General features: G+C 49.1%; 2 protein-coding genes across 2 annotated transcripts in view; one reads left to right on the top strand and one right to left on the bottom strand.

Moving 5' to 3' along the window:
* NME7 (NME/NM23 family member 7) overlaps positions 1-2,095 on the top strand; it is a 115,527-nt gene extending 113,432 nt beyond the window's left edge. Inside the window, exon 12 of the mRNA XM_033093498.1 lies at positions 1,235-2,095. Within this exon, the coding sequence (XP_032949389.1) occupies positions 1,235-1,267 (33 nt within the window). The 3' untranslated portion in view covers positions 1,268-2,095. The remainder of the gene's footprint in view (positions 1-1,234) is intronic.
* On the bottom strand, positions 1,332-24,469 carry ATP1B1 (ATPase Na+/K+ transporting subunit beta 1). The gene is made up of 6 exons (XM_033093499.1): positions 23,906-24,469; positions 19,431-19,559; positions 8,426-8,581; positions 6,440-6,624; positions 3,630-3,710; positions 1,332-2,740 (listed from the first exon to the last, which is right to left on the bottom strand). Exons 1-6 carry the CDS (start codon positions 24,000-24,002, stop codon positions 2,477-2,479), a joined length of 912 nt encoding a protein of 303 aa, XP_032949390.1. The 5' UTR covers positions 24,003-24,469; the 3' UTR covers positions 1,332-2,476.
* Positions 24,470-24,778: the final 309 nt, after the last annotated feature.

Below are 24,778 nucleotides of genomic sequence, written 5' to 3'. Positions count from 1 at the left end.
AGGCAGAGTGCACCTCCATAACAGCTCGGAACAGGACAGTGGGTCAAGTTTGTCTGACCAGGGTTGTGACCTTAGAACAGCCTCAGAAATGCAATCCACCCTCCAATTTCAGCCAATGCTCCTTTTCTCAGACCTGAAGCCATTCCCCTTTTTGTTCATACGTGTAAGACTCACATACTCCCTACAAAATGAGTTGATGTTTCAGCAAGACAACCCATCTTCTGTCGCAGGAATGGTGTCATCCAATTCCTACATCTGTGTGGGTAACTGTTCGTAGCCATGTAGCCTTATGTGGCCACGTTGTTCGTTTATAGATCTTGCTGTATATTTCCTCAGATGTTAAGGAGGGCTCCTAAAACCCTGCCAGCCGCAGTTCCTTTTGCTGTGTTTTGTTAAATGGACTTATTGTTCCTCTGGTATTAATTTGCCATCACACGATTTACTGCTCTAGAGATAACAAAGTCTCAGGTAATATTTTTAAAGAGAAAACAGGAGAAGATCGGCAGGATGGGAAATGTGGGGCAAGGAGGGGTGGATTGATATTGTTCCTGTTATTTCTGGTCTGTGTCTCCATGTACTGCTTTAGTGAGTGAGGACATGTGAACAGTACTGTCTGCCACGGACAGTATTTTCCATACGGAAGAGGTGTTTCGGCTTCTCACCGAAGGGATTTCTCAGGACTGGCCTGAGGCAGGAAGGATTTGCTTAAGCTATGGCTGCACAGGCTACACAAAAGGTTTCCATTTTCAGAAATATGAGGCCATGATTTGTTTGGGCATTTCCCGTGTTGGTTAAGTGATACTAAATCTTCAGTGTTACCTGGAAAATGCTTTTCAAAAGCTCTTTTTTGGTCGTCATTCTCACTGAAGCTAATTTTTAAATATGTCTAAATAAGGACTTAGGCCAATCCGTGAACCAAAACACAAGGTCTGAACCACCTTCTTAATTTATGGAACCTCAAATCTAACCTCACTTTTTGTTTCTAAACAGACGTTATCTAGTGCAGCACTAGCAGGAACCACTGTTTCGTGTTTTCTGCACTAAGTAGCACTGCAAAATGTTTCTGACCTTTAAAATTTCATCATTGGTAGAGTCTCCGTCCCCTTGACGTCCCGTCGCTCTGGAAGGGGGTGTGTGTTTGGTGTCCGGAGTCCTGACACAGCTCTTGGCCTCTGTGAGGGGCAAAAGGCCGCACTTTCGTCTAAACTACGATGAAATCGTGTTTGTCTTTCAGGTTCAGTATTTCTTCAAGATCTTGGATAATTAGGAGCGGAGAAAGTACAGAAGTCCCACAATGGGACATTTAGACAAGAGTGACGCGTGCACATGAGGAATGTTCATTCGTTTATTGTCCATTGTTTTCACCTGACTGAATACACGGTCGATTGTTACATATGTGAGGACATGGGTTTGCACTGCAGACAACATTGAACACCAGTCTATGGGGCACTGCGTTGCTTTTTATAAAGTCCAAAATAAAGATTTATTTTTCAAACAAGTGACTTTGGTTTATTTCATACATTACACTTTTTTCTTGCAGAAAAAAATAAAATCGTACAACTGCATAAATATAAAATTCTTCCACCATGAAAATGGTTAAAACATTCATGAAGACACAGCACCAGCAAGTGATGCCTCCAGAGAAAAGGAAAGTAAAAGAAAACGTACAAAGCAAATCAACTCGCCTGATCACTGGCCAAAGTGACGGGAGAGCCAGGCCTCCCACACAGCGTCAGAACATCCTGGAGGACAACGTAATTGATGGCAAGATGGCATTCACCACAAAGCATGACACTGCCCATCACAGCTGGGTTTCTCTGTAGTGTCACTTAAACTTGAAAGGGCAGTTCCCCGTGACAACCCACCCCACCCCCCACCAGCCCCAGGGGGAAAAAAAAAGACCTAAGACCACAGGCAAAAGACTATGGAGTGTGTTAAAAATACTCGTTGATGGGTCATTAATGATCTTTGAAAGAGCCAGCCCCCCCGCCCCCAACAACAACAACAAAAAAAACAAAGTACCATGCCAGTTTTATTCCCATTGCATATTTACACCTTGGACAGCAAACCTTGCTCACAGAAAGTAGAAAACAGATATGATAAAACATGGCTTGAAAAAATGACCAGAGTGTACACCTAGAATACTGTACACTAAATAAAATACACAGCAATACTCGGGGCAGAAACACTGCTTACTACAAGTCAGTCATGGAATCATAATTTACAGTAAAAATGGGCACGTCCCAAGGCTCAATTTGTAGTTTTCTTTTGTCATTTACAGTAGAATAAATACTTTGTTGCTATTGCTACACTTTAAATTTACATTCTAACCTATTAAATGCAGAAAGCTAGTGTAAAGCATATAGATTAAGTGTAGGTCCCATACGTATGACAGTTTGTTCAAGACTAGTAGGTTTCTGTATCTTTTTTTTTTTTAACTTTTTAAATGGCTAGTGGGAAAGGTCTCTGCTTGTGATCAGCTCTTAACTTCAATTTTCACATCAAAGCGTCCCTGAAAGCGGTCTTTCTCACTGTACCCAATGTTCTCACCGTACGCTTTGCACTCAACGCGGATCTCCGTGTCCAAGGTGACGTTGGTGAACTGGATGGCCAGCAGGGGCTGCAGGTACTTCGGCTGCAGGAGCTTGCCATAGTAGGGGTAGTACTGCAGCGGGAACCCGGCATAGCCACCCATCCCGAAGTACTCCACGTTTCCAACTTTGTCCTTATCTTCATCTCGCTGAAAACCAGACAGGAAACGAGGGTTGAAAGGCTCACGTGCAAAGCAGATTCAGCCCCTAAGCAGCCTGAGAACTATCCCTGGAGGGACGCCGTCCTCCTCCAAGCCGGAGGAAGGTGGGTGGTAAGCGCTGGGGGACACTGAGACGGCATCTGACATGGGGAAACGACGTATCCCCAGTCTTGAAAAGGAGCCTTGAGACAGGGTCCTAGAAAGAGGCTATTCTCAGTGTACAGATGGACACTGAGACAAGGGGCACGCCGAGAACGTCTCGGAACCAACACTGAAAGTCTTTGGTGTTGGCCCAGCAGATGGTATTTCTAGAGCTATTATCTCCAAAAGTGGAACTGTTTGCCTGTCATGTTTTTGGGTCCATCTCCTTTCTTGGTGACAGCATCACATGGGACTCTTTGGGGACGGATCCCTTTCCTCATTCTGCCCTCCCTCTAAACAATCCATCAGATACCTATTTTTAGAGCTAAAGGGAACTTGCGCTGAGTGTTACCCTTAATCTTTCATAATTTTTTAACGAAAAACCAAACACAAATTTTTTTTCATGTGAAATTGTCAGTTAAAAAAAAACAGGTTGGCCTCCAATTTTTAACACACCATCTGGGCCAGAGAAGTGCTCGTGGGGGCTCGTTCACCTCTCAGTTCAGTAAAGTGATCCTCCAATTTACTGAGTTCAGGTATTTCAGCTTCTTGTTCCAGTGGAGAAACTGACATACGGTTTCCTGTTACATGTTTCTGTTCCTTTGAGCCGCTTTCCTCAGTAGAGCTATAGCTCAGGTGACTGAGACTAAATCCTGGAAGCAATGCTTGGTCCCCTATTAAAACTCCGCCTCTGCCATCCACCAGCCTCGCCCTCGGCCCCACTCAGCCTCCTTACCTTGCCAGTACACTGCACAGGCAGGACGTAGGGGCTGTACTTCGTCATGGCAAGAGTCTCCATGGACTCGTTCTTGGGAGGCTACAAATAAAACCCACAAAGGTCAGTAAGTCTGTAAATATGTGTTTTTAATTTCTGAAAGCTAAAACTAGTCTCTAGCCCCAGCAAGTACACATTGGTCACGATAAGTCAACCGAAACAACAAAACCATTACGGACAGCAGAACGCCTGATTTAGGAAAGGTCACGTTGGGATTTTGTGGAAATAAAAAGAAAGGCCCAGGTTTTGTGAGCACTACCAGTGAGCTGTGATGCAGCCCAGTACAGAATGGAGCTTCTAATGGGAACCCACTGTACGCTTTACTCCAGAGCACTGGGAAATAAGGGCCAACCAGAAGTAAGCTCCTCGTTTGCTAAGGTTATAATTAGATGGAAAAGTTGGTTGGCATTTCTGTTCTTATAAAACTTGGGCTTTCCTCCCGAGCCATGAACCAGTAATGCCGTCCCCAGTTCCGTTCCCCGCACGCGTGCCTTCTTCACGCAGGCTTTCCTCCGTCTCCACCCCACCCCCATTCTAATGCAGTCACTGCCATTTAAGGAGCATTTCCAATTCTGTTGGGCAAGTCCCATATGTAAACAGAGAAAGGTGGCATTGCCCTAGAGGAGGAGGTCATGCATGCCCTTGAAGGGACCTAGAGGACACTGTGAAAACAGTCACAGAGTGACATATCCAGAGCCATCCTTCCCACAGCCCAGGCTCCAATCCACCAAAGAAGGTGTATGAGGAACATCCTGAATGAGCACGAGACGACCACGGGCTCACTGCAGCACAGCCCGCCCGCCTGTCCTGACGTGAGGTGTCACCCACCGACAGGCCACCCAAAGTCAGACGAAAGGCACAATCCCCGGACCAGTCGGAGCTCTCCTATTTGGGATGCCACTCTCTGTTTTGGAATACCAGAAAATGCTTATCTAGACCTGACTCTCTTGGAACTTGCTGCCAGCAATCGATGCAGCTTTAAAAATATGAAGAGAAATGCTTATTGCTAAAGAAGTTGCCAGACTCCGTCCTCAGAGGATAAGGAAACAGGCACCTTAGGTAAGATGCTGGGGTACTGGGATCGCTGACAAAAACAATCCCAACAAAAACAGCTGGGGACTTGGGGTGGGGTGATGAATTAGAAAGTAGCAAGGGGGCAAGCAAGAGGAGATCAAATAAAAAAAGGGAAAAAAAAGACTGAAAAGAGAGAATACCGAACCCATCACCTAACAGAGTCTCTCTAGATGCGAGAAGAGACTTGACGGGCTGCCTCTGTGGGGTACAAGCATCACGCATCTGTGCAGAGGAGTTACGGACAGTGCGGGATCCCGAGCACTGGTGAGGGGGACTCTTCCTCCGGCCACACCGCACCCATCAGCGCCTTCCACCGCTAAGCGGCTGACGGGTCTCGGTGAAGAGCTCCCTGGCAGTACGAACAGCAGCCCTGAGTGGGACATAGCGGGCTTCGTTTTTGTCCATTAGAAACTAGTCTACGTGGAAAGAAGATTAGCATTCTTTTCAGAGGCACATTCATTTCGGTTGGAGAGCCATCAAGCCAGCCAGCCAGGCCACACCCGTCCATGTCCCCACGTCCCCACGTCCCTTCTGGTGGCGGGAAAGGACTGGTAACGTTCTCCTTAGGTTATTAATAATACGGTATTTCATCCGCACACAGATTTTCTTTTGAAACTGTTACTCATGGGTAACGAGCATTGTGGAAACAAATAGGCTATTATAGAAAATTAATGAACAAAAGAGCCAAATTCTAGAAATGAAGTGAGTGTTGCTCGTCTCACTCAGTATATACTGCAGTCAATTCCTACCGGAACGAAAACTACACTTGTCACACCAGTGTCCCCACGGGCGGTTGGGGGAACCCGCTAGAAGAATCCAGGCTGACGGAGAAAGGACAGCACTATTTACTCATGATCTCAAGGAGAGACTGAAATGACTAGTTTCCTAAAAGCAGAGACACCCCTGATGAATGTTTTCTTCTTTAAAAGAATCCCTATTACCTGACCAACAAATGGGGAGCGAGGGCCAATGGCCGTCTTTCCGTGATCTCAAATAGTGCTCACCCGTGGTAAGGTGCAACAATGCCACGAGCCAAGAGTTCGGCTCTCAGAGTTCAACCCAGAGAGCATTCACCTTCTGGTTTGGCAATGAAATCTTCACTCAAGGAAAAAAAAAAAAAAAAGTGGGGTTTTGTTTGTTTGTTTGTTTTTTCAGATAACCAGGTAATTTTGTGAAACCCTCTGGCTCCCAGGGTACCCAAACCCGAGCAGGACTGTACATGCAGGCAGCTTTTCAATTTCAAAATATCTTTTCCTGTTTTTACTTTAAAGCGTTCACATTATAAAAACTGTTCTCGGGATACTGAGTAGCAGTACTGAGAGCTGGGTCACAGGCTCACTTCAGAATTGGGCTCTGCCGCTCGGAACGTCTCTAACGCTAGAAAGAGATGAGTGACAAACTGCAAGGATTTCAAGGTGGGCACAGAAGTCTTAACGTCCCTCCCCTGCCTGGACTTCACCATCATCGTGATACACTTTAGAACTTCCTTATACTCAGTCTCTTCTCACGCCCAGCGAGTGCTTCATCCAAAACGTGAGTGGCTCATCTAAATTCTACAATTCAGGTACATTAAATGTTGAGTAGCTATGGTGCACACCTGAAACTAATCTAATATTGTATGTTAGCTATATTTTAATAAAAATCTTTAAAATAGAAGCCAAAACTAACTAAATTGTAGGACTGAAAATGTTCCTTGCCTTAGGTTTGAAGCCCAGAACTCGGTTGAGCTTTATAATGACACAGGGTTTGCCGTCTTTGTAGCCAAACTGTTCATCATTTATTCCAGAGCAGTTTCCCAGCCACTCAAGCTTGAACCTGCAGACTTTTCGCTCGCCTGGGCCACTCTCATAGGGTCCTCGGTCCTTGAAATCACTGGGTACACCTGAAAATACAAACACCGTGTTTACATTGTACTAACATTCCCAATTCCCAGAACACCACTGAGAAAGGAGCGGTCTTTGTCCCTTGTCACAACCACAAATTGTAAGCTCTGTTCTGCATGTAAGGCATTGTCTGAATTCAGCAGGGCTTCCGGCCAGCCAGCTCTCGCCTCTTCACTACCGTTAGAAAGGTGTTTTACCAAAAGCAATCACAGGTACAGAGCCCCACACCTAAGCTTCTTGCGCTTGGTAATTAATTTGCGCATAACGTTTGGTCTCTGGCAATATTTCTCTTCCTTAAATAATGGATGGCTCAGCTGTTTGGAAGGCTGAGAGGAAACTGGATCCCTTTTCCTGACAGGCATCAGTTACACGGGTCAACATCAGCTCAGCTCAACAAGGGGCATTCTAATTAGAACACAAATGAAAAAGACTGTCAATAATTTTCAGAACTGGGAGCTTTTTGGTCCGAGTTTCCTGGAGCTGTGCCCCTAATTAGCAGGTTAAACAGCAAAGAAGGAAAGAATTGGGTTTTTTCCTTTTGAACCACCACTCATGGTTTTTGGTTTTTTGGGGTTTGTTTTTTTTTTGTTTGTTTTTAATTTCTTTTGGATTTGAGTTTTTGCCTTTTAAAGCTGTGCGTTCTTATAAGCATTTGTTCAACTGAAAAATTTTATTGTAGCATTTCTGATTATTCCTCATGACAAACCCAGAGAAAGAATAAAAGAAATATAGAATTCAAAGTTAATACAAAGCAGCCTGCAGGAAATTGATGCCAATTATAATTTATTTTTTCTTTAGGTTCACAAATTATCTATTGTCCCTTCAAATGGTAACGTGCCTTACTTCAGTCCATCTCCTGTGAAGTGATTCACACTAATTACCTATCTTGTGGGCCTTTTAACTAATTAATTACTGCAAAGTAAGATGAAAACCCTTAAATTCTACTTAGTGAAAATGTTTCTTTGAAATTAGTAAATCTTTTCAAAACGACTTAAAATGGCCATTCACCCCACATTACGACTAAGCAACAGTCTGCCTTATAAAGTTCTGGGGTTGGGACATGCTTGAATTAAATGAGAAGGATTGCTACCACTCAAGGGGCACTCAGAGGGATATGCTGCTATGGGAGGTATGACAGCATGGCTGGGACATTCACACTCCAGGCAGCAAGCAGGATGACGTACGACAGCCACGCCAACGGCTTCATGAGACATTCTGTACCATTTGTCAGTCATTTCCTTATCCAAATGCTCAGCTGCCTAAGACCTAGTTAATTACCCATCACAAAGCAGGGTCTATGAAACATTACCCTGCCATAAATCCCCGGGTCAATAGCAGCATGGTTACACATCATCCCACCAAAGGGCTATTCTGGTGAGAGAAGGCCCTGTACGCTCTTCTGTGGGAGAACTTACAGGGTGGCGGGAGGCAGAAATGTGCAAATATGAGCAATCCTACTTCTCAGAAGCTATGCATGTAAGAGAACCAGAACTAGACTTGGGGTCTTTGTGTCTGAAGAGTAAAAAGCAGACATGTTTAGTTTTTTTTAACATGAGACATCTTTCAAATAAATGTAGAGAATAACACTTGGGGCGACCTTGTTTCTTCCCCTGCAGGCAAGCCAAAACCATGAAAAGTCTTCCTGAGTTAAGGGGGGGAAAAGAGAGGGAAGGGGGCTCTCGATATGGCCAGAGTTCAATCTTTAGTTATTTCAGGAGTATTGTTCCAAGATTAAATAACAAATAGGAAACAGGAAATAAGAATTAACCAACCACAGACCTCCACAATGAGTCTACTTACTGCCACAGTCTTCAAAAATCATTTCGTCTTTCTGGGCCGAGTCTTTGTACTTCTCCAGGAACCTGATAATGTTCAGCACGTACGCTTCGTAGCTCTTGGGGTCATTAGGACGGAAGGAAATTTCTGTCTTCTGGATCTGAGGAATCTGTGTTAATCCTAGACCAGGGAGATTTAGGAAAACAGGGAATCATTAATGGGAAGTCAACCGAGATAATTCCAAAGCACACTCTCCATGTAGAAAGCATCCTTTGCTGATCTCAGGCTAAAAAGAATGGCTTAAACCCTTGGGTCTCTTGTGAAATCACTTCTCTGGCATTTAGATGAAGTACCCAGGACTGTGTCTTAATACCATGTATCATTTAATTTTCCCAGCAACATTTCGTGAGAGGCGTGGTCTCCATTTTATGAGTGAAAACCCTTCTTGCACAGAAAGGTTGAGCACCTGGCCCGAGGTCACAGAGCAAGTGGCAGAACCAGAATTCCAGCCCACCTACACTGCACTGCAGAGCCTGTGGTCTCCAGGACTCCCTCACGTGCACTCAAAAAACATTCACTGCCAGTTTGCCAGCCGCATAAATCCTTCTGTCAGTGAACCCATGCCATTCCAAACTGCCACGACCCTCCAGACTACTCAAACGAGACTTGTCTTTGGATCTTTTCACCCAAACTGGAGGATTCAGGGGTGCGTGTCAAGTACCCAAAGTAAATGGTTCTTCTGAGCGAGTCCTGTGCCGGCCAGGATAAAATTCAAACTAAGTGAACCTTGGGTTTCCACTCTTCAACCAGTTTTTTAGATGCTTTAATTTCAGGAAGACTCTGCCATCACAAGCCTTCTTAGGTAGATGTTTGAGCAACAGTACACTGCCCTACCCAGGGGCGCCAGGTGGAGAGTCAGTCACAATGGCATTTACTCTAGGAACTGCCAGATAAAACACAAGATGCCCGGAGAAATGTGCGTTTCAGATAAACCACGAATAACTTTTTTAAGCATGTCCTACATATTACATGGGACACGTATTACATGGGACTACAAATATCCCATGGGACACCCTTATAGATAAAACAATTATGTGTGGCTTATCTGAAGTTCAAATGTCATTGGACATTCTGTGTTTTTATTTGCTAATCTGGCCACCACCTTCTCACCCTCACTCTCAGGCCTGCCTCTGTGTGCTGAGCACAGACGGTGGCACACTGTCACAGTCCTTCAGGGCACCCACAAAGACATGAAGACAATGATGTACGTACAGGGGGAGGGACCCCTGGTCCAGAGTAACCACTCAGCAGCCCCATTTGAGGGGTTCAAGAACGGGCATCAGTGAGGCGGGGCCAACTGGCTGCTAGTTTTTCTAGTGGCTGAGGATGGCTTTGAACTTCAAAAGTGGTGGAATATTGAGGGGCCTGGCTTAGGGGGCAGGACGGGCCCCTCATTCCGACGAGTGGAGGATGGAGAAGGAGCAGGTCCGGGTCAGGCAGAGGGGTTGCCCGAGACAAACTAGGACGGATGTTAAGAGTCCGCTCAGAAAAGAATGATGTAGAACCTCAGGAATCCGAGGGCAAGAGCGACCCACAGGGATGGAAGGAGTCAAGGGGGAAGTTAGAATTTGCTCATAAAAAAAAAGTCTCGGTTAAAAATAATAAACAGAGTACTACAATTAACACGTATTTTTTAAATACTCCCAAGCCATGTAAAATTGCATGACTACAGGAATTTCAATATACTCTGAACCATCATTTTCTACATTAAGTTAGAAAAATTGACATTGTGATCATTTCTGGTTCAAAGAGGCACTACAGTAAAAATGATAGCTACCTGCAAAAATAAAGAGAAACAGTAGAAGCTTCCCCTGGGATCGCATGCTTGAGGCAGTGAGGTCAACAGGCCCCTACCGCACCGACTGGGGAAGGCCTGCTAGGGAGGGTGGTAACTGGTCTGCGTTGTAACACGACATGTAAGTCAGGTGAGCTGCCGGGACCTGGGGAAAGGCAGAGGCAGGCCCAGAGCCAGAGGGCTAGCAGAGGTCAGGATGGGCTGTGCTCCGGGAACACTCCTGGAGTCGGGAGAGAATGCAGCCTCAAGGGAGTCCCACGAGGGTTCACTGGGACAGCCAGTTGCACGTGTCCAGAGGACTCCAAGCAGATGCCTTTGAACTTGCCAGGCAAGAGGTTTGCTGAAACCTCTTTCAGGTATTTTGTGGGGGGGTGGGGGTGGGGGCAGGAACAGAGAAGATCTGTGTGCACAGACTTAAATAGTGTCCACAAGCTTGGGAAAGAAAAGGTAGGAGACTGGGGGGGCGGACGGAAGGGTGAAGAAGAAGAGAGCAACTGTCAGACCCCAAGGGTGGGTCCCACTGAACCTTCAGGAAGGGGGAGGGTGGAGAAGACCCGGCCAGCCGACCAAAGGGACATCAGCAGAGCGCTTTTCATTCCGCCACAATGCCAACGCCAGGATCGCCACTAAGAGACCAGGTGATATGTGTGAGACCCCAAAGCATGAGCTCTGGGCCCCTTGCTAACAAAAGCACGTTGACGATGACGCATTGCTCAGAAGCGTCGAGCTGTGGTCAGTCCGTGCTTAGCCAGAGGCTGACACCGGCCCTTCTATTAGCAAGTGCCGCTGCTGGTAATCTTCTAAGACGTGAGGTATGCAAATAGTAGATACTTATCGTTACCGATGACCCAAAAGAGACACAGTTGGTCTCATGCCTCTCTAGAAAAGGCAAAGAAGGAATAGTGAAAACCAAGGAACGGAATCGCACCAGTTCCACCCAAGGGCCCAAATCCCTCAGGATGCGTGGCTCACGACCTAAGCCCAGCCAAGCCTGGCTGACACCACGTGAGAGAAATGCAGATGGAAGATACTTCCAGAATCTTGATTCTGTCCCGTACAGAGAAGCACCAGAAACCAGTGAAACCAAGAATGCGAGAGGTGAAATGGACAGCAGAGCACCGGGTCTCAGAATCCTGTGAAGTGCGTGGCTGGACTAGACCTTGGGCCAAAGTCTCTGCCTGGTCCTTTCCAGAAAGAACCTCAGTATAGGAGGTAGGCCAGGAACACAGTACCAACCCCAGGAAGCACAGCCATGTCTACTCTTCTTCAGGTTCAAGTTTCCCTCCGAGTCTCTGAGGGGGTCTTACAAGGAGTGAACCATAAGCCTCAAAGACCATCCTCTTAGGAAAGCCAACTTCTGATCCAAACGTTTCCAGAAAAGAAGCATAAACAGTTTGGGTCCCGGCCATGCAATCAGCCCCCGTCTAAACCCTCCCCTACACACACACATATCCAGATCCGGTGTGGCCACCGCCTCTGTATGCCCTGCTCTCCTCCCTCTCATTTCTGGAAGGTCTCACTCTGTCACCCACGACCTCTGCCTCTTCTCTCCTCTTTGTCCAGACGCTGCTGGCCTGAGCATTCTCTTCCTTCCTGGGACCATCACAGATCCATCAATCCCCGGCCTGTCTGTTCTGCATCATCTTCATTAGGAAGAGTACTCTGATGACATCTTCTCCAAGCCCTCAGGAAACTCTTTCCTCTTCTCAGAAGTAATTTCTCTAAAGCGATTAAATACTTACGAGAGGCAGATGAAGGACCCTTGACCTGACGTGCAAGTCCTTTCAATTATTTACTTAACGTTATCAGACTAACAGGAAGAAGAGAAAGAAAAGGGCCAGAACCGGGTTTGGCTACTCCGTGAAAATTCGGAGTCCACACACTAATTCCTCCACTGTGGCCCTCTCTAGGGGCGGCAGGCATCCCGCCTTGCCGACTGGGCTTCTCCCTGCTGCCACACTAGGTCGGAGACCTGCAGCTTGTCCAGCACTGCACTGCCCACTCCTCAAGGTGCTAGTTATAACGGGACAAGCATGAGCTTGGTCTGCACACAGAGCTCCCCAAGGCCAGAGACGGCAGCACCCAATCACTGGCTTCAAATTATATTCCAGGAAACAGATCTAACCTCTTGCCTCTCCAGTCTCCTGAACTTGAGCTGACATTAACCATGAGAGTTCTATGCGGCTTTGCCCTGATATGACAGTTTGCCTTAAATTACATATTGATGATTACTTAATAAAGCGCCCTAAAAGGATTGACATAATTTGGATACACAAATCTTAATATTTTTAATGCCTATGTCAGCTTTTTGTTAAGATTTGGAAACCTTTGGCTTCTCACTTGCTTTTCAGTCACTCTTGCCTTTTCCTTGGTCCCCATCTCTTGAGAAACCAGGAAAAAAAAACCTCAAATCTTTGGCTTTAGTGGGTGTTCATAGCAAGAGCAGGAATCGACAAGAGGAAGGCAATGGAGAAAAGAGGCTTTTCATTAAGAAAGAGTATTTTGTTTCCAATTAGGGTTATAATGTAGCAAGTTTGTAATTTCTCAGTCTATTTGTGAGTTCGAAGTACTTAAATGAGAACACAGCCATTTTAACCTTGGAAGTCAATCAAGTGAATCCCAAAGCCCAGATGCTTGTACCTGTCATTTAATACATCTGATAAATTACTGAACCAAATACGGTTGGCTCTTGGACAACACTTATACGCGGCTTTTTTTCAATAGATTGGAAAATTTGCGGGGAGATTTGTAACAATTTGAAACAATGCACAAATGAACCGCATAGCCTAGAAACATAAAAAAAATTAACAAAAAGTCAGGTATGTTATGAATACATAAAATATATGTATCAATGATCTCTTCCTTATAATTTTCTTAACTTTTTTTCTGTATCTTAGACTAACAATACAGTATATAACAGAAAATATGCGTTAATCAACTATTTATGTTATCAGTAAGGCTTCCAGTTACAATAGGCTATTAGTAAACTTTGGGGGGAGTCAAAAGTTAGTGGGGGGGTCAGCGCCCTTAACCCACGTGTTGTTCAAGGGTCAACTGTACTCCAAATCAGCCTCATTTTCCATAGAAACCTCCAGAATGGTACCCATATCCACCGAGGGCACAAGAGGCAAACAAACACTTAGAAATGCAGCCATGCGTGCAACAGATGCGTGTCCTGACTCTCCCGTACATTCCGAGTTGACAATTAACATCCAGTAAAAAAATTCAAAAACAAAAACGGGGTATGAGTTTGTATGTCCAGCCATACCTCCCTATGTACACATCTAGGTACACACATACTCATACGTACACACCCTCCCTTCCAATGCCACTGAGGTATTTACAGGTTCTGTTTTCATTTTTATTTTGCCTGTGCAGGGTTAGTATCAATTTACCTAACAAAACAGAGGGAGGACAAAGGAAAAAAAGGCAGCTCTGTGCTTTCTGGAAACCAGTAGCCTCTGCCTCACTTTCCGCCTCAGGCTCAACTTCTGACAGTGAGGCAGGATCAGGCAGCGTCAGTACCCCAGCTCCAGGGAGGCCCCCAGCTACACCCTCCCCCCGAGGAGTCCTTGAAGGACGCGTTGCTGGACTTTCTACAAACCATGCGGTGTTCAGCCACCCTCGGTGGAGGAAAGCTTCTCTCAGGTCTCAGCTATACCCACACGCTCTGGTGGAAGGCCAGAACCACCCGTTCTCATCAGGCCTTTTCCTGTAGTTGCACATTCATTTTCTGGGAAGCAGAGAATCATTTCGTTCCGAGGATCTATCTGGAAAAGCACATGTAACTTCCCATGGGCCCCGCTTGGCTATTTTGCACAGCTCGTGACTCTGCGTGTTCCCAATCAAAGGGACGGCTTCTATAATGGGGAAATACAAACCGAGAGGCCAAGGCTAGCATTTTACATGAACGATGCTTGTCTGTTCCAGGCCACGCTGAGGGACCAGCACATACAGTATATGTGACTTGCCTAGATACGAAACATTACATTTGCTGAGTGACCCCCATCCTGCAATAAGACACCACATTTGATAGTATTCATGGCGCGTATGTAGGGAAAAGTACGCTCTTCTGGTTGGAAGGCACCAGGTAATACTTCCCCGCTCCGCTTCGCCTCCAGCTTCCCGCTGGTCTGCATCAGATGGGCCCCCGGTGCTGAGATAACTGGGTCGGGAGCACTGACTCACCAGCCGTCAGCCGGCCCAAGCCCATCACACCTCAGCTCCGTGGAAACGGCGGCCCTGAGGCCAGGGTGCTTTCCACTGCCATCCCCACCAGGGAGCCCTTCCGTGGGGGAGCACAGAGGAAAGGCCGACAGGGCCAAGTGGAGCTTCCCAGATTCAGCATTTTTATCCCCACCATCCCCACCCACCATGGGCGTGGTCACCTGGTCCTGTTCCTCGGGGCTTTGCTCTGCTCAGTCACTCATCTAAAAGGCCCCCCCGGAGTCAGAGCCGTTTTTCTGTGGCTCCAGCATTTTAACCACTAGGCTCCCTGTGTCCCCGAGCTGACTTACGGGTTGTTTCCTTGTCTTTAGGAATGAAGAAATGGCTACATGGGTAAGTGACTTGTCGAGCCACTGAGGCTGGGGACACTGAAGAACAAGCACTGGGGTCTGCCAACCTCAACCCTTTCACTGAGTCTGAGCAGCAGCTCCTACAAATCCTATCTGCCCCAGTGCTAGCTCCTCACGGCCTCCGACTCTGGGAGGAGGCTGCGGGAGCCACCGGGGGTGAGGGGCAGGGGCCCTGGGAGGCACCCTATGCTTACGGCAGCTCACAGATGACCAGCAGTGCCGTCTAATCCGAAACGGCAGAAAAACACTGTATTGGCACTTTGAAAAAAGCAATTCCTCCAGAGTATACGGAAGCCAAACATTTCCAATTCCCCCTTTGAAATGTAAGTGAAAGAAAGTCCTACGAGGGTGATGCAGTTTGGGGGTAAAACCAAACAAAACAGACTGTTCTGAGATGGATACAGTGATGTCTCAAGAATTCTGCTTCCTCACACTGCGGTGTGAATTATGATGCATTGGAGCCCACTGGACTTTACGTCAAGAGGCTCCCCTCTGACAAGATGAAATCGAGGCTGCGGAGGTGCCCGCGTGGTCTGCCCGCTTCAGCCCCCCGCTGTCCCACCTCCGCTCCATGCTGGTTACCATCGACCCTTTTCCAATGAGTCCCTCCAGCCCCGAGCCATCCGTACTTGGAGGCAAAACAGAAGCCGCCACAACCTTAGAAGGAAGGGCAAGAGCACATTCATACCTGCTTAGCAGAAAGCAAGGCGGCCGGGACGTCCCCCGGACCCAGCGACTGAGGCTCGCTCCGTGACCTTCATTTCATTCCGCTGTGGCTGCATGAGCTTGGGGGGCGGGGGACGCACACGCATGGAAGGGGCGACTTTTCCATTACAGCACTGGCCAGGCAGCAGGGAGCCCAGGGTCAAACGGGGGACAGGATGCGCCCCCCCCCAGCCTCGCCAGACCCCACGGCAGTCACGCGGGGAGAAGAGGCTGCTGACCCCATCCATGAGGACTCTCTCCTAAGAGGGTCTGCCCAGGAGAATGGCTTGGCAGGGGTTCACCCAACTGAGCGTGGGCATGTTAAAGATTACAGAACAAATACAGTGTCACCTAAACGTACTTAAAAAATACTTTAAAATGTTTTCTAATCCAACTTCTCCCAAACACTTGTCCTAGAAAGCTAAGATTCTAGTACTTCATGGAAATGTCGAAGTGTACAAAGCCTCTCTGCTGTATCAAAGCTGGAAATACGGAACTCGGTTTCCGAGACGCAGGCAGACGGCGGCTTCTGGGGGCGCAGAGGGCTGTGAAAAGCTACCTTGCCCTTAAGGCCGGTAGGTGGGCCATGCACTCCTCCTCAGCTCACATGTATTCACCTCCTTGGAGCCTCACAGGGCATTACTGTCAGGCGACAGGTGAGAAAACAGAGGCTTGGTGAGGTGAAGCAGAGGCGTCATGGAGGGGACTGTCCAGCCCACTGTCCCCGCCCCCCCTCAGGGCCACTTTCGTGTGAACTCGCGTGTCACAGCTCAGGAGCTTAGGGCTGCTTTCAGATTTAGGTGAGTCCTCGTGAAATTGCCAATGAGCAACCATTTTTGACCCACACAAGTAGCAGTTGACTATGTGTCAACCTACTATGTCAGCAGAGACTCCAGCCGTGTATCTCCCCCCACCCCTCGGCGGAGTGGGCAGACCCGGTCCCGAACCCCACAGCAACACAGTTTTGTGAGGAACCGCGGAAGCACTGGTGGCTGGTGGCCGCCACTGCTCAGGCCAAGACATGGTCCATGGTAGTCATTTCTTTCTTAAATTACACTTTCCTTTTGCAATTTAGTCTTTTCTCGGAGGCTTTCCTGCCTGGCCTATCAGCTTGTCCAATGTCAGAGGCAGGCAGACCCAACGCTCTGCACAACTGCTCCCCTCGGCGACCTTCACACGTCTAATGACAAGGCTCCATGTGCTATGCGGGGCAGTCAAAACCCAGGCGGGCCTCAGACGCAGTTAATAATAGCGCTAGTTCCCATTTTTAAATGATGCGCCACGTCTTTCGCACTCACTGGGTTCATTTGACTTACATATACAGTGTGCCCTCCCTACCTGCCATAAAAATAGAGGCGTAGAGGTATTAAGCTGAAACCAAAGTCGCCAGGGTTTTCTCCTCCACACTCGTTCGGTCTGCAGCCTGAAGGAATAGTTACTGCCTACCCAAGACACAAATTCTTACAGTTTGCTCTGAAACACACCGAGAGACCCCTTCAGGGTCGCTCAGAGCCCTCGGGGACAGTCCATGGCCACCCTACTCCAAGACTACTGTTGTGTGCAAATGAACGTCACGCCCCCTGGAAAGGTGATGGGAAACCAGGGCTCGGCCTAGACTTTCCTGGCGAGGGTAGGGGTGAGGGGTTGAGGAACAGGAGAGACAGAGAAATGACAAAGAAGCCAGGTGACAGGATGGGGAAGCTGCAGGGCTGAGGAAGCCTATTCCTGTGACTCAGACCAAGGGACGGGGGTGCATATTTCCAAGATGAGCCACCAGCATTCCTCTGGACAAACGACCGTCTGTCAGGTCAGTCCAGCTGCTGCGAGGACGCTAAATATAGGTACTGAGAGCGTGTCTTTTAGGAAGGGGCTGGAAGGAAGGGGAGGGAGCGTTGGAAGGGCTGAGCCCCTCGGCCAGATTTCCCAGGCAAGGTCATCTGTAACTCCCTCCTTAAAAGGTACCGCACGCTGGCGACTTCCTTTGAAAGTGAAATTTCCCTTTCTGCAAAGGACACGGAGGAAATAGGAAATGTTTCTTTTCATCAAAGGCCAATTCCCCCTAAGTTTATAGAGCCCAGGACCATTTTTTAACTCTGGGAAAGTAAAGAAAATGCTTGCCTTTGTGGACACCTGTAGCCTCGAGTATAAGAATTATAAAATAGCATCATGATTAAAGAATAGTTTTTCCGTGGAAAATAAAAGGTCTGTACAAATTTAAATGACTACTACTGCCACCGTAAACGTTGTCGCAGAAGAGGACATGAAAAGACGCGCCGTGCTTTACTGCCCCCAAACCCAGGGTACAACACAGTTCCTTAGGATCCCGTGTCTCCGCGCACGCCAGCATTCTCCCCTCACACTTTCCACGGACTCACCTCTTTTGGGGAAATAGTTGCTGGAAACTGGGGGTTCTTATTAAGCAGGTTTCAGTCATTTTATATAGTTACATGTTTTCTTGTTCCACTTTCAAAGTCCCCTGAATCTAAATTTATGGGGACATATTTAGGATTTTTTCCTTCCAGCAGAGGACGATGTGACTTGGGGTCAAAAGACAACGTTGGCCACCTCCACATTCTGAACGTCGACTTCCCAGAGTCTTCCCCACACCCAAGGATGTGGACGACAGGTCAGCGACGGGCGGCCACACGTGACCAGGCTGCTTAGTTCCATGAAGACAGCCTCAAGATTGTCACCTAAACACAGCTGTCACTAAACCGTTGCCCAGGGAAAGTAGAGAGGGGACACGTCATTGCCGGACACTCTCCCCGCAACCCAGGCAGCCTCAAGGTCATTTCTGAGGACAGAACCCGGACGTTATGCAACGTTTCCTCTCCCCCAGGGCCTCCCGACAGAGACTTTTAAGAACCAGACAGTACAATCCCATTTGTTGTTGTTCTGCTGCCCTGTGCTCCCTGCCAACGTCAGGCGTGACGGCAGTGGCCCTTCCTGGGGTTTAGTGACAGGTATGGACACGCACAGCTGCAGGTCACTCCACACTGATGGCACCCAGACAGCAGGGCCCGGTTGGGGCATTCGGCATTTTCTATAACCCTTGGTAACCCCAGTCGTCAGAGCTAAAGGAGGCAGTTCAACTGGCAAGTGGGTCCAGGAAGCCAGTATGAGACCCTCCCTTATTAAACCAACAGGTATAAACATTGAGAATTGAAAAGAGAGAGTGCTTTCGTTCCAGGTCAGACTGAAAGTCAGTAATGTGGGGGAGAATGGATCCCTGGAGTCCTGGCTCCTCTCCCTATAAAAATCAGTGCATCTTTAAAAGCAGGTGCCAAAACGATTTTTAAAAGGATTTCTCTGAGTCACAGTCTCCTCAAGAACGTGAAAAACGTGCGTGAGCGCTGGAAAGACCCTAGACCAGGAGTGTCCAAACTTTTTTCAACATTTTTTACCAAGGGCCATATGCGGTAAAACACACAAACAGCCGGGCCGCTCACTCGCGGTGAAGTACGTATTGCCTCACCTGGTTTATTTAAGTAAACGAAATATATTTTTGGAATTTGCTGCGGGCCAATTAACAATGGATTGCGGGCCGCAGTTTGGACACCCCTGCCCTAGAGCAATCCCACCGCGGGCATTAGGGAGGAGGGGACGGCAGCCACCACTGGAATGGCATGGCTGATGAGCGGTAGACTGGGATGGGGACCAGGGCTCTTCACCCTCACGGCAGAGCCAGGACAGTAACACGGCTGCAGCCCCAGGACTCTGCCTGTAGTGCAGATAGGGGACCTGACGGAGCCCCACAAGAGAACCTTTTCTCGTTTCCTTTGCAGACGTGGTTTACTCCCACCTTACAACTTTCAGAAGAACCGCGTCTGAACTGAAACAGTCAGACCCATTTTCTGTCGGGGAGAACTGAACATATGCACGTTCATTTTACCTGGCGGGGCCACTCGGTCCTGATACGTGGGCCTGAATTCATCGATGGTGAGCAGTAACACTTGGATGGTTCCGATGAAGATGCCAGCCAGGCAGCCATAAAAGATCACGTAGAACAGAAGGATCTTAACTGTAAGGGGGACAGACAGAAACACAAGGCTGTGATGCAGTCACGTGCTTGGACGCAAGTCTCATCTTCCCAGAGATGGACTTCCTCCCGGCCTCCCTCCGCCCTGGTCTTCAGAGCTTCCTCTTCCGGCTTTGATCCACACGGTGCCCCTCACCCCCAGACCGTGTGGTAAGATGGGGAAGGGCAGCCCCCCACGGCAGTGTGTGTGCCTGTTGGGGGTGGTTACGGCTGGCAGGCATGATCAGGTAGAACCAAGATTCTTTACAGGAAGTCATTCCATTCTCTGAATTAAACTTTTCCTGAAGAGCACCAAGAAAACCTAGGGCTGTGTTTGTGTGCTTATGCAATACATTTCAGAGATGACAATATAGTCCCTTAGAGACTTGTTTTCTTTGCTTGCTGATCCCTTGCCATTTCCATCCTACAGCCCAGGCTCTGCGGCATCTGCAAAGGCACAAATGCTGTGCCTGAGCAGCCAGGGCGGTTCTCCTGCTTGTCACTCTCACTGTCCCTTTGATCTGTGCTATTGACTAAGCCGTCTTTCCCTTCAGGTGCACCAAACAAGAAAAAAAGGAAATGCTGTAGTAAAAACGGCAAGCATATTTTTATTTCATCTTCTCACTGGATCCAGAACAATGACGGATGGTTTTGATGAGCTGCATTTTCTTTGCCCCGAGATAGTGGAGGCTGAGATTGCTGCAAAAGCAAAAACACACCAAAAACTCAAGAAGCCCAGGGACTAGAATGAGGCTATCAGTTACTGCTTTACAAGGATTATATCCCCGATTAGCCACACAGTAACAGGCTGTGCTAGGCACCGCCGGGCAGCCCGGTGCCAGTGAAACAACTCAATGTGAATGCAAAGTGGGAAGAAGTGAACCGTGCGATTATCCAGTCTGAAACGTGACTGCACAAAGGGGGCCGAGGTTACTTCTAAAAACAGCCAGATGTCATGTGTTACATGGTGGGATTCTCGGAGACAAGCTACAGAATGAAAGTGTTACTGAAAAGACGTGTAGGGAGAGAATGGGTACACCTCTGTGGGCACCGCCAGGTCTCCACACATGTAAAAGTCCAATTTTCCTATCAGCAAAAAATAAATAAATTAAATTAAATTAAAAAATAAAATAAAAAAACCAGTTCGGGGAAATCATGCTATAGAGTTGTTAAAACAAACAACATACACAAACCACACCAAAATGCTAATTATAATCCTTCTTCTCCGCTCTCAGGAAAAAAAAAAAGAAAGAAAGAACAAGGAAAAAGGGGAAGACTGTATAACCCGGGCCCCCAGCTGCCCAGCTCAGTTCCTGCTTCCCAGCAGGAGAAGGGTTAAACGCTGCGTTTGTTCCTTAGGTTTCCAGGCAGCAGCAGGCAAGTGGCAAGGTTGTGACGTCAAGAGATCTGGAAAAATTTTCCAGTGAAAGCTCCTAAGAGGTGCAGGAGTTGGTAGAACAGGATCCGAGACAGAACTTGGGAACCTTTTGTGGTGGTGCCCCCCACCTCGCCTCGGTGCTCTGAGCTGAACCACATTCGGCTCTTCCAACAACAACCAGAGAATTTTATGCACCTTCCTTGGTCTCCAGACACCTAATGCCAACAACGTACGGAGGTACAGAATGGAGGCTACAAGTGAACACACAAACACAGCAATGGAAAAACAAGTCCTTCGCCAAGCACACCGATTACATGTAGGAAGCTACGGTCTGTCCATGCTGCCCGATGCTAGACCCTAAGAGAAGTGAGGAATTTCTCTCTTCTGCTTTCAGATGGTATTTACTGAGCAAAATCTGCTGTTACTGAGGTGAGGTCACTTGGTTAGAGGGGAGCATGCACGTCTGGTGGGGAGTGTGCTGCACGCTCACCCCTACACCAGGGCTGCTCAAAAAGAAAAGCTGGACAAATCGTACCGACGGGCACGGTGGCACAGAGGGTAAGCTCTGGAGGCATGTTTTCCTTTGACGCAGGTTTTCTTCTTTTTACAAAATACAAGTAATATAGAGGTTTTCCAATGGTGGGGGGCAGATGACCCTTCGAAAGGATCACAGGCAGAAGGAAAAACAGGCACCTGGGCCCAGCGGTAGACATAATACCTACCAATACCTTTAACCTAAGAGGCAGAAAGGTACAGGTAAGTTGCACGCCAGCGCCTGTATTAACTTAATAAAAAGGGGGAAGCACAGGTGATCTGTATGCCATGATTTCTCCAGCAGATGCCAGGCAAGGCTCCTGCAGTCCATCTTGGTGAAAATCTACCCAAAGCAAAACTGAGCCAAGGGCAACCTGCCCTAGTCCCAAGGGCATCTGTGTTGGGCCCAGGGCTGGAAAGACGGCATTTTCTCCATCAGAGGCAGCAGCCACTGCCACCTTCTCTACCTACAACAGGCTCTGTCCTTTCTTACATGCGAGAAAGCAGTGGATGTATTAGTGCAAAACAAAAACTGGATTTGTAGCCCAGAACCTGCCCCTTGGAAAACGGAAGAAAAGATGAGATGGGCGCACCCGTCCTGGTTTCTGCATTCAGAAACCATTTTGCCGGATGTGGAACGAAGACACAAAAATTATCTCTCTCTCTATCTCTCTCAGAGGTGCTGCCCTATTAAATGTCGGCTTAAAGAACAAGTAGTTCTATACTGCCTTACCCTCTAAAGCAAATATTATTCTGGAGTTGGAATGAGGAAAGAAATATATTTTATGGGGGGGGGGAACACTAGAGGGTAAATTTCGCAATACGCCTGGACTCAGTGCAGCCTCGGGCCCATGACAAGGCTGGGGTCAGACCACCAGGGCAGGGAGCTCCAGTGCATCTGGGAGAAGGGGGCCCATTCCGCAGTGCACCCCCCCGCCCCAGGCCTCACTCAAGTTACCAGGAGTTGCTAGGAGATAGCCCTGGCCGGGAGCCTGTGCAGTTCACCCTACACACACCCTGAGTTCTTCAGATTTCCCCTTCCACCTTAAGGAAACACAGGGAGCTGTCCTTACACAGGAGAAACCAAGGCGGTAATCCCACCAAAGAACAGTCTCCCCCAAAGAAAGCAGAAAATACCAGCTAAAAGCCATCCCTTTGGAGACCTAGATATGTAACATGGCTCAGGGACACCTATGCTTCCCAATCGTACCTCGGAAGGAGGTTTCACCTTGACTAACCTTGAAGGGTGATGCATTATTAACCCTTTACTTTAATAGAGAGAGGCCCACACTACTGGCTGGATGTTTTTTCTTTACGAAAACCACATATTCCGACTTCTTCCCTTTCAAAATGTCAGCCAAGCACTATTTCCCTGACTCATTCTGCTGATGCCCACAGATCCTCCCAATCGGGAGCGGGCATCAGCCTCTCTCCAGGGTTCCCTTAGTGGCTGCAGTGGTGGTGCAGGTGGTGTCAATGATGGTGATGATATTAGAGAAGGAGGAGGGGGCAGTGATGCAGGAGGGGGAGTTCCCTCCCTCTCTCTGCAGTCACGACTCATAGATTTGCCTACAACTCTGCCCTTCAAAATGACCTTTAAAAAAAAAAATGTCACTCTCCCGGTGTAGAGAGGTAGAAACAAGTAAGGGACCTCATTTTCAATCGGAAAAAAAGAAACGTTCACCCAGCCAAGCAACAGGGTGCCCCCAATTTTATAAGATAACTTGCTGTGGCCTTTGTGTCATTTACTTCTTGGATGAACCCTTCACAGTAATAACCCAAGCTACGGATTCTGCATCTCTCCATGAAGACACTGAAAACAGACTTTGCCATGTTTTGGGGCTATGGCTCAGAAACCGAGTCCTGACATGGCGCTTCCTGGGCCATTTCGGGGCTGTGATGATTCCAGGGGAGGACACGGGTGGGGGTAGTGAGGGGGCTGTGGACATCGCTATGAAATACTGTTTTGTGGATGGGGTCCCCCGCACCGCGCCTTTGAGGTACATATTTAGACTAGAAGGTGCTACAACACTCAACCTTGCCGGCATCAGTCCGATTACCCTCCAAGGTTCTGTCACAGCCTCAGATCTCGTTATTGTATTTAAGTATCTAGGGGACTTGGGACGTGACCATCGGGAGAGACACATCTAGTCTTCCAGTGCCTCAAGTGATGCTTGGATGGGCTGGAAATTCCCAAGACCGCTGCCATACACAGAAGCCGCTGCCTGGCGGGCTCCGGCCCCCACCCCGTGCCCGTCCTGGGGACGCTGCACAGGATGACAAGCCCAGCCGGCGCCAGGCCACTCCACCCTCCCCAGCGCGTGGGTGCCGAGCGGCCCGCAGAGCCTGCCCTGAGGATGCGCCGCCCGGGAGAGACAAGGCGCTGGGGTCCGGGACTGGGGGGTGGCGGGGGGAGAGCCGCGGGCCCCGTACTTACACCAACTGCCACCGGTCCTGCCCAAAAACTCCTTCTTCTCCGAGTTCCAGATGAATTTCTTCCAGCCGCCCTCCTCCTTGGCTTTTCCGCGGGCCATGGTGGCGGGTCAGCAGCTGCCACCGAGGCTGAGGGTGGTGACTGCGGCGCGCGCCCTCGGTCGTCCCCGGCTGCCGCTGGGCGTCCCGACCTGACTCTGCGCAGGCTGTACCCGCCGCTGCCGCTGCGGCGCTCCGAGTGCCAGACGCGCGGCGGAGGAGCAGGAGCCGGAGCCGGCGCGGGAGGAGGGGGGGGCGGGGGCGGAGGGAGGGACCGCGCAGGATGGGCGGCTCCGAGCCCCGCACCTATTGGTGGGCACGCGGCCGTCCACCGGCTCCCTTTGGTCCGCCACGCGCTCCTCTTGCCCTTGGGGTTCGGGGTCTCCGCGAACCCGCAGCAGTCACTCCCGCTGCCACAGGCGACGCAGGCCCGGTCCCCGCGTCCTATGACCTCTGCAGACCCAGGCAGGAGCGGGAGAAAGGTAGCGGGAAGGACGGACAAACGGACTGCGGCCCCAGCACGCAAGCGACGGCCAGGAGCCGAGCAATTGGCGAAGGGCGCACGCTCTACCTTTACTATATACCGCGCCGCGGCGGCACGGGGCTCCGCCCACTAGCGGCGCGGCTGGCCAATCGCCGGTACGGAGGGGCGGGGCCTCGCGCCCGAGGGGGCGGGCGCGGGGCCGGCACAAAGGAGCGGCGGCTGGCGAGCGGGGGCGCGGAGAGGGTTGGCAGGGACCGCCGGGAGCGCGCTGGCGGCGGCGCGCAGCCTCCTCGCTCCGGGCTGGGCGCCAACCACCCCCTTCCGTAGTTGGGTGCCCTGCACCTGCGTCGCCCG

Source organism: Rhinolophus ferrumequinum, chromosome 22, assembly GCF_004115265.2.
Source record: "Rhinolophus ferrumequinum isolate MPI-CBG mRhiFer1 chromosome 22, mRhiFer1_v1.p, whole genome shotgun sequence".
Lineage (NCBI taxonomy): Eukaryota > Metazoa > Chordata > Mammalia > Chiroptera > Rhinolophidae > Rhinolophus > Rhinolophus ferrumequinum.
Note: the sequence above shows the minus strand (reverse complement) of the source record. Positions and strands in the feature narration are given on the sequence as shown.

Excerpts from the sequence above, each read along its gene's own strand:
- ATP1B1 (XM_033093499.1), bottom strand. The coding sequence starts at position 24,002 with ATGGCCCGCGGAAAAGCCAAGGAGGAGGGCGGCTGGAAGAAATTCATC. Across the intron at positions 19,560-23,905 it reads CAGGACCGGTGGCAGTTGGT|TTAAGATCCTTCTGTTCTAC; the intron begins GTAAGTACGGGG and ends TCCCCCTTACAG. Across the intron at positions 8,582-19,430 it reads GGACCGAGTGGCCCCGCCAG|GATTAACACAGATTCCTCAG; the intron begins GTAAAATGAACG and ends TCCCTGGTCTAG.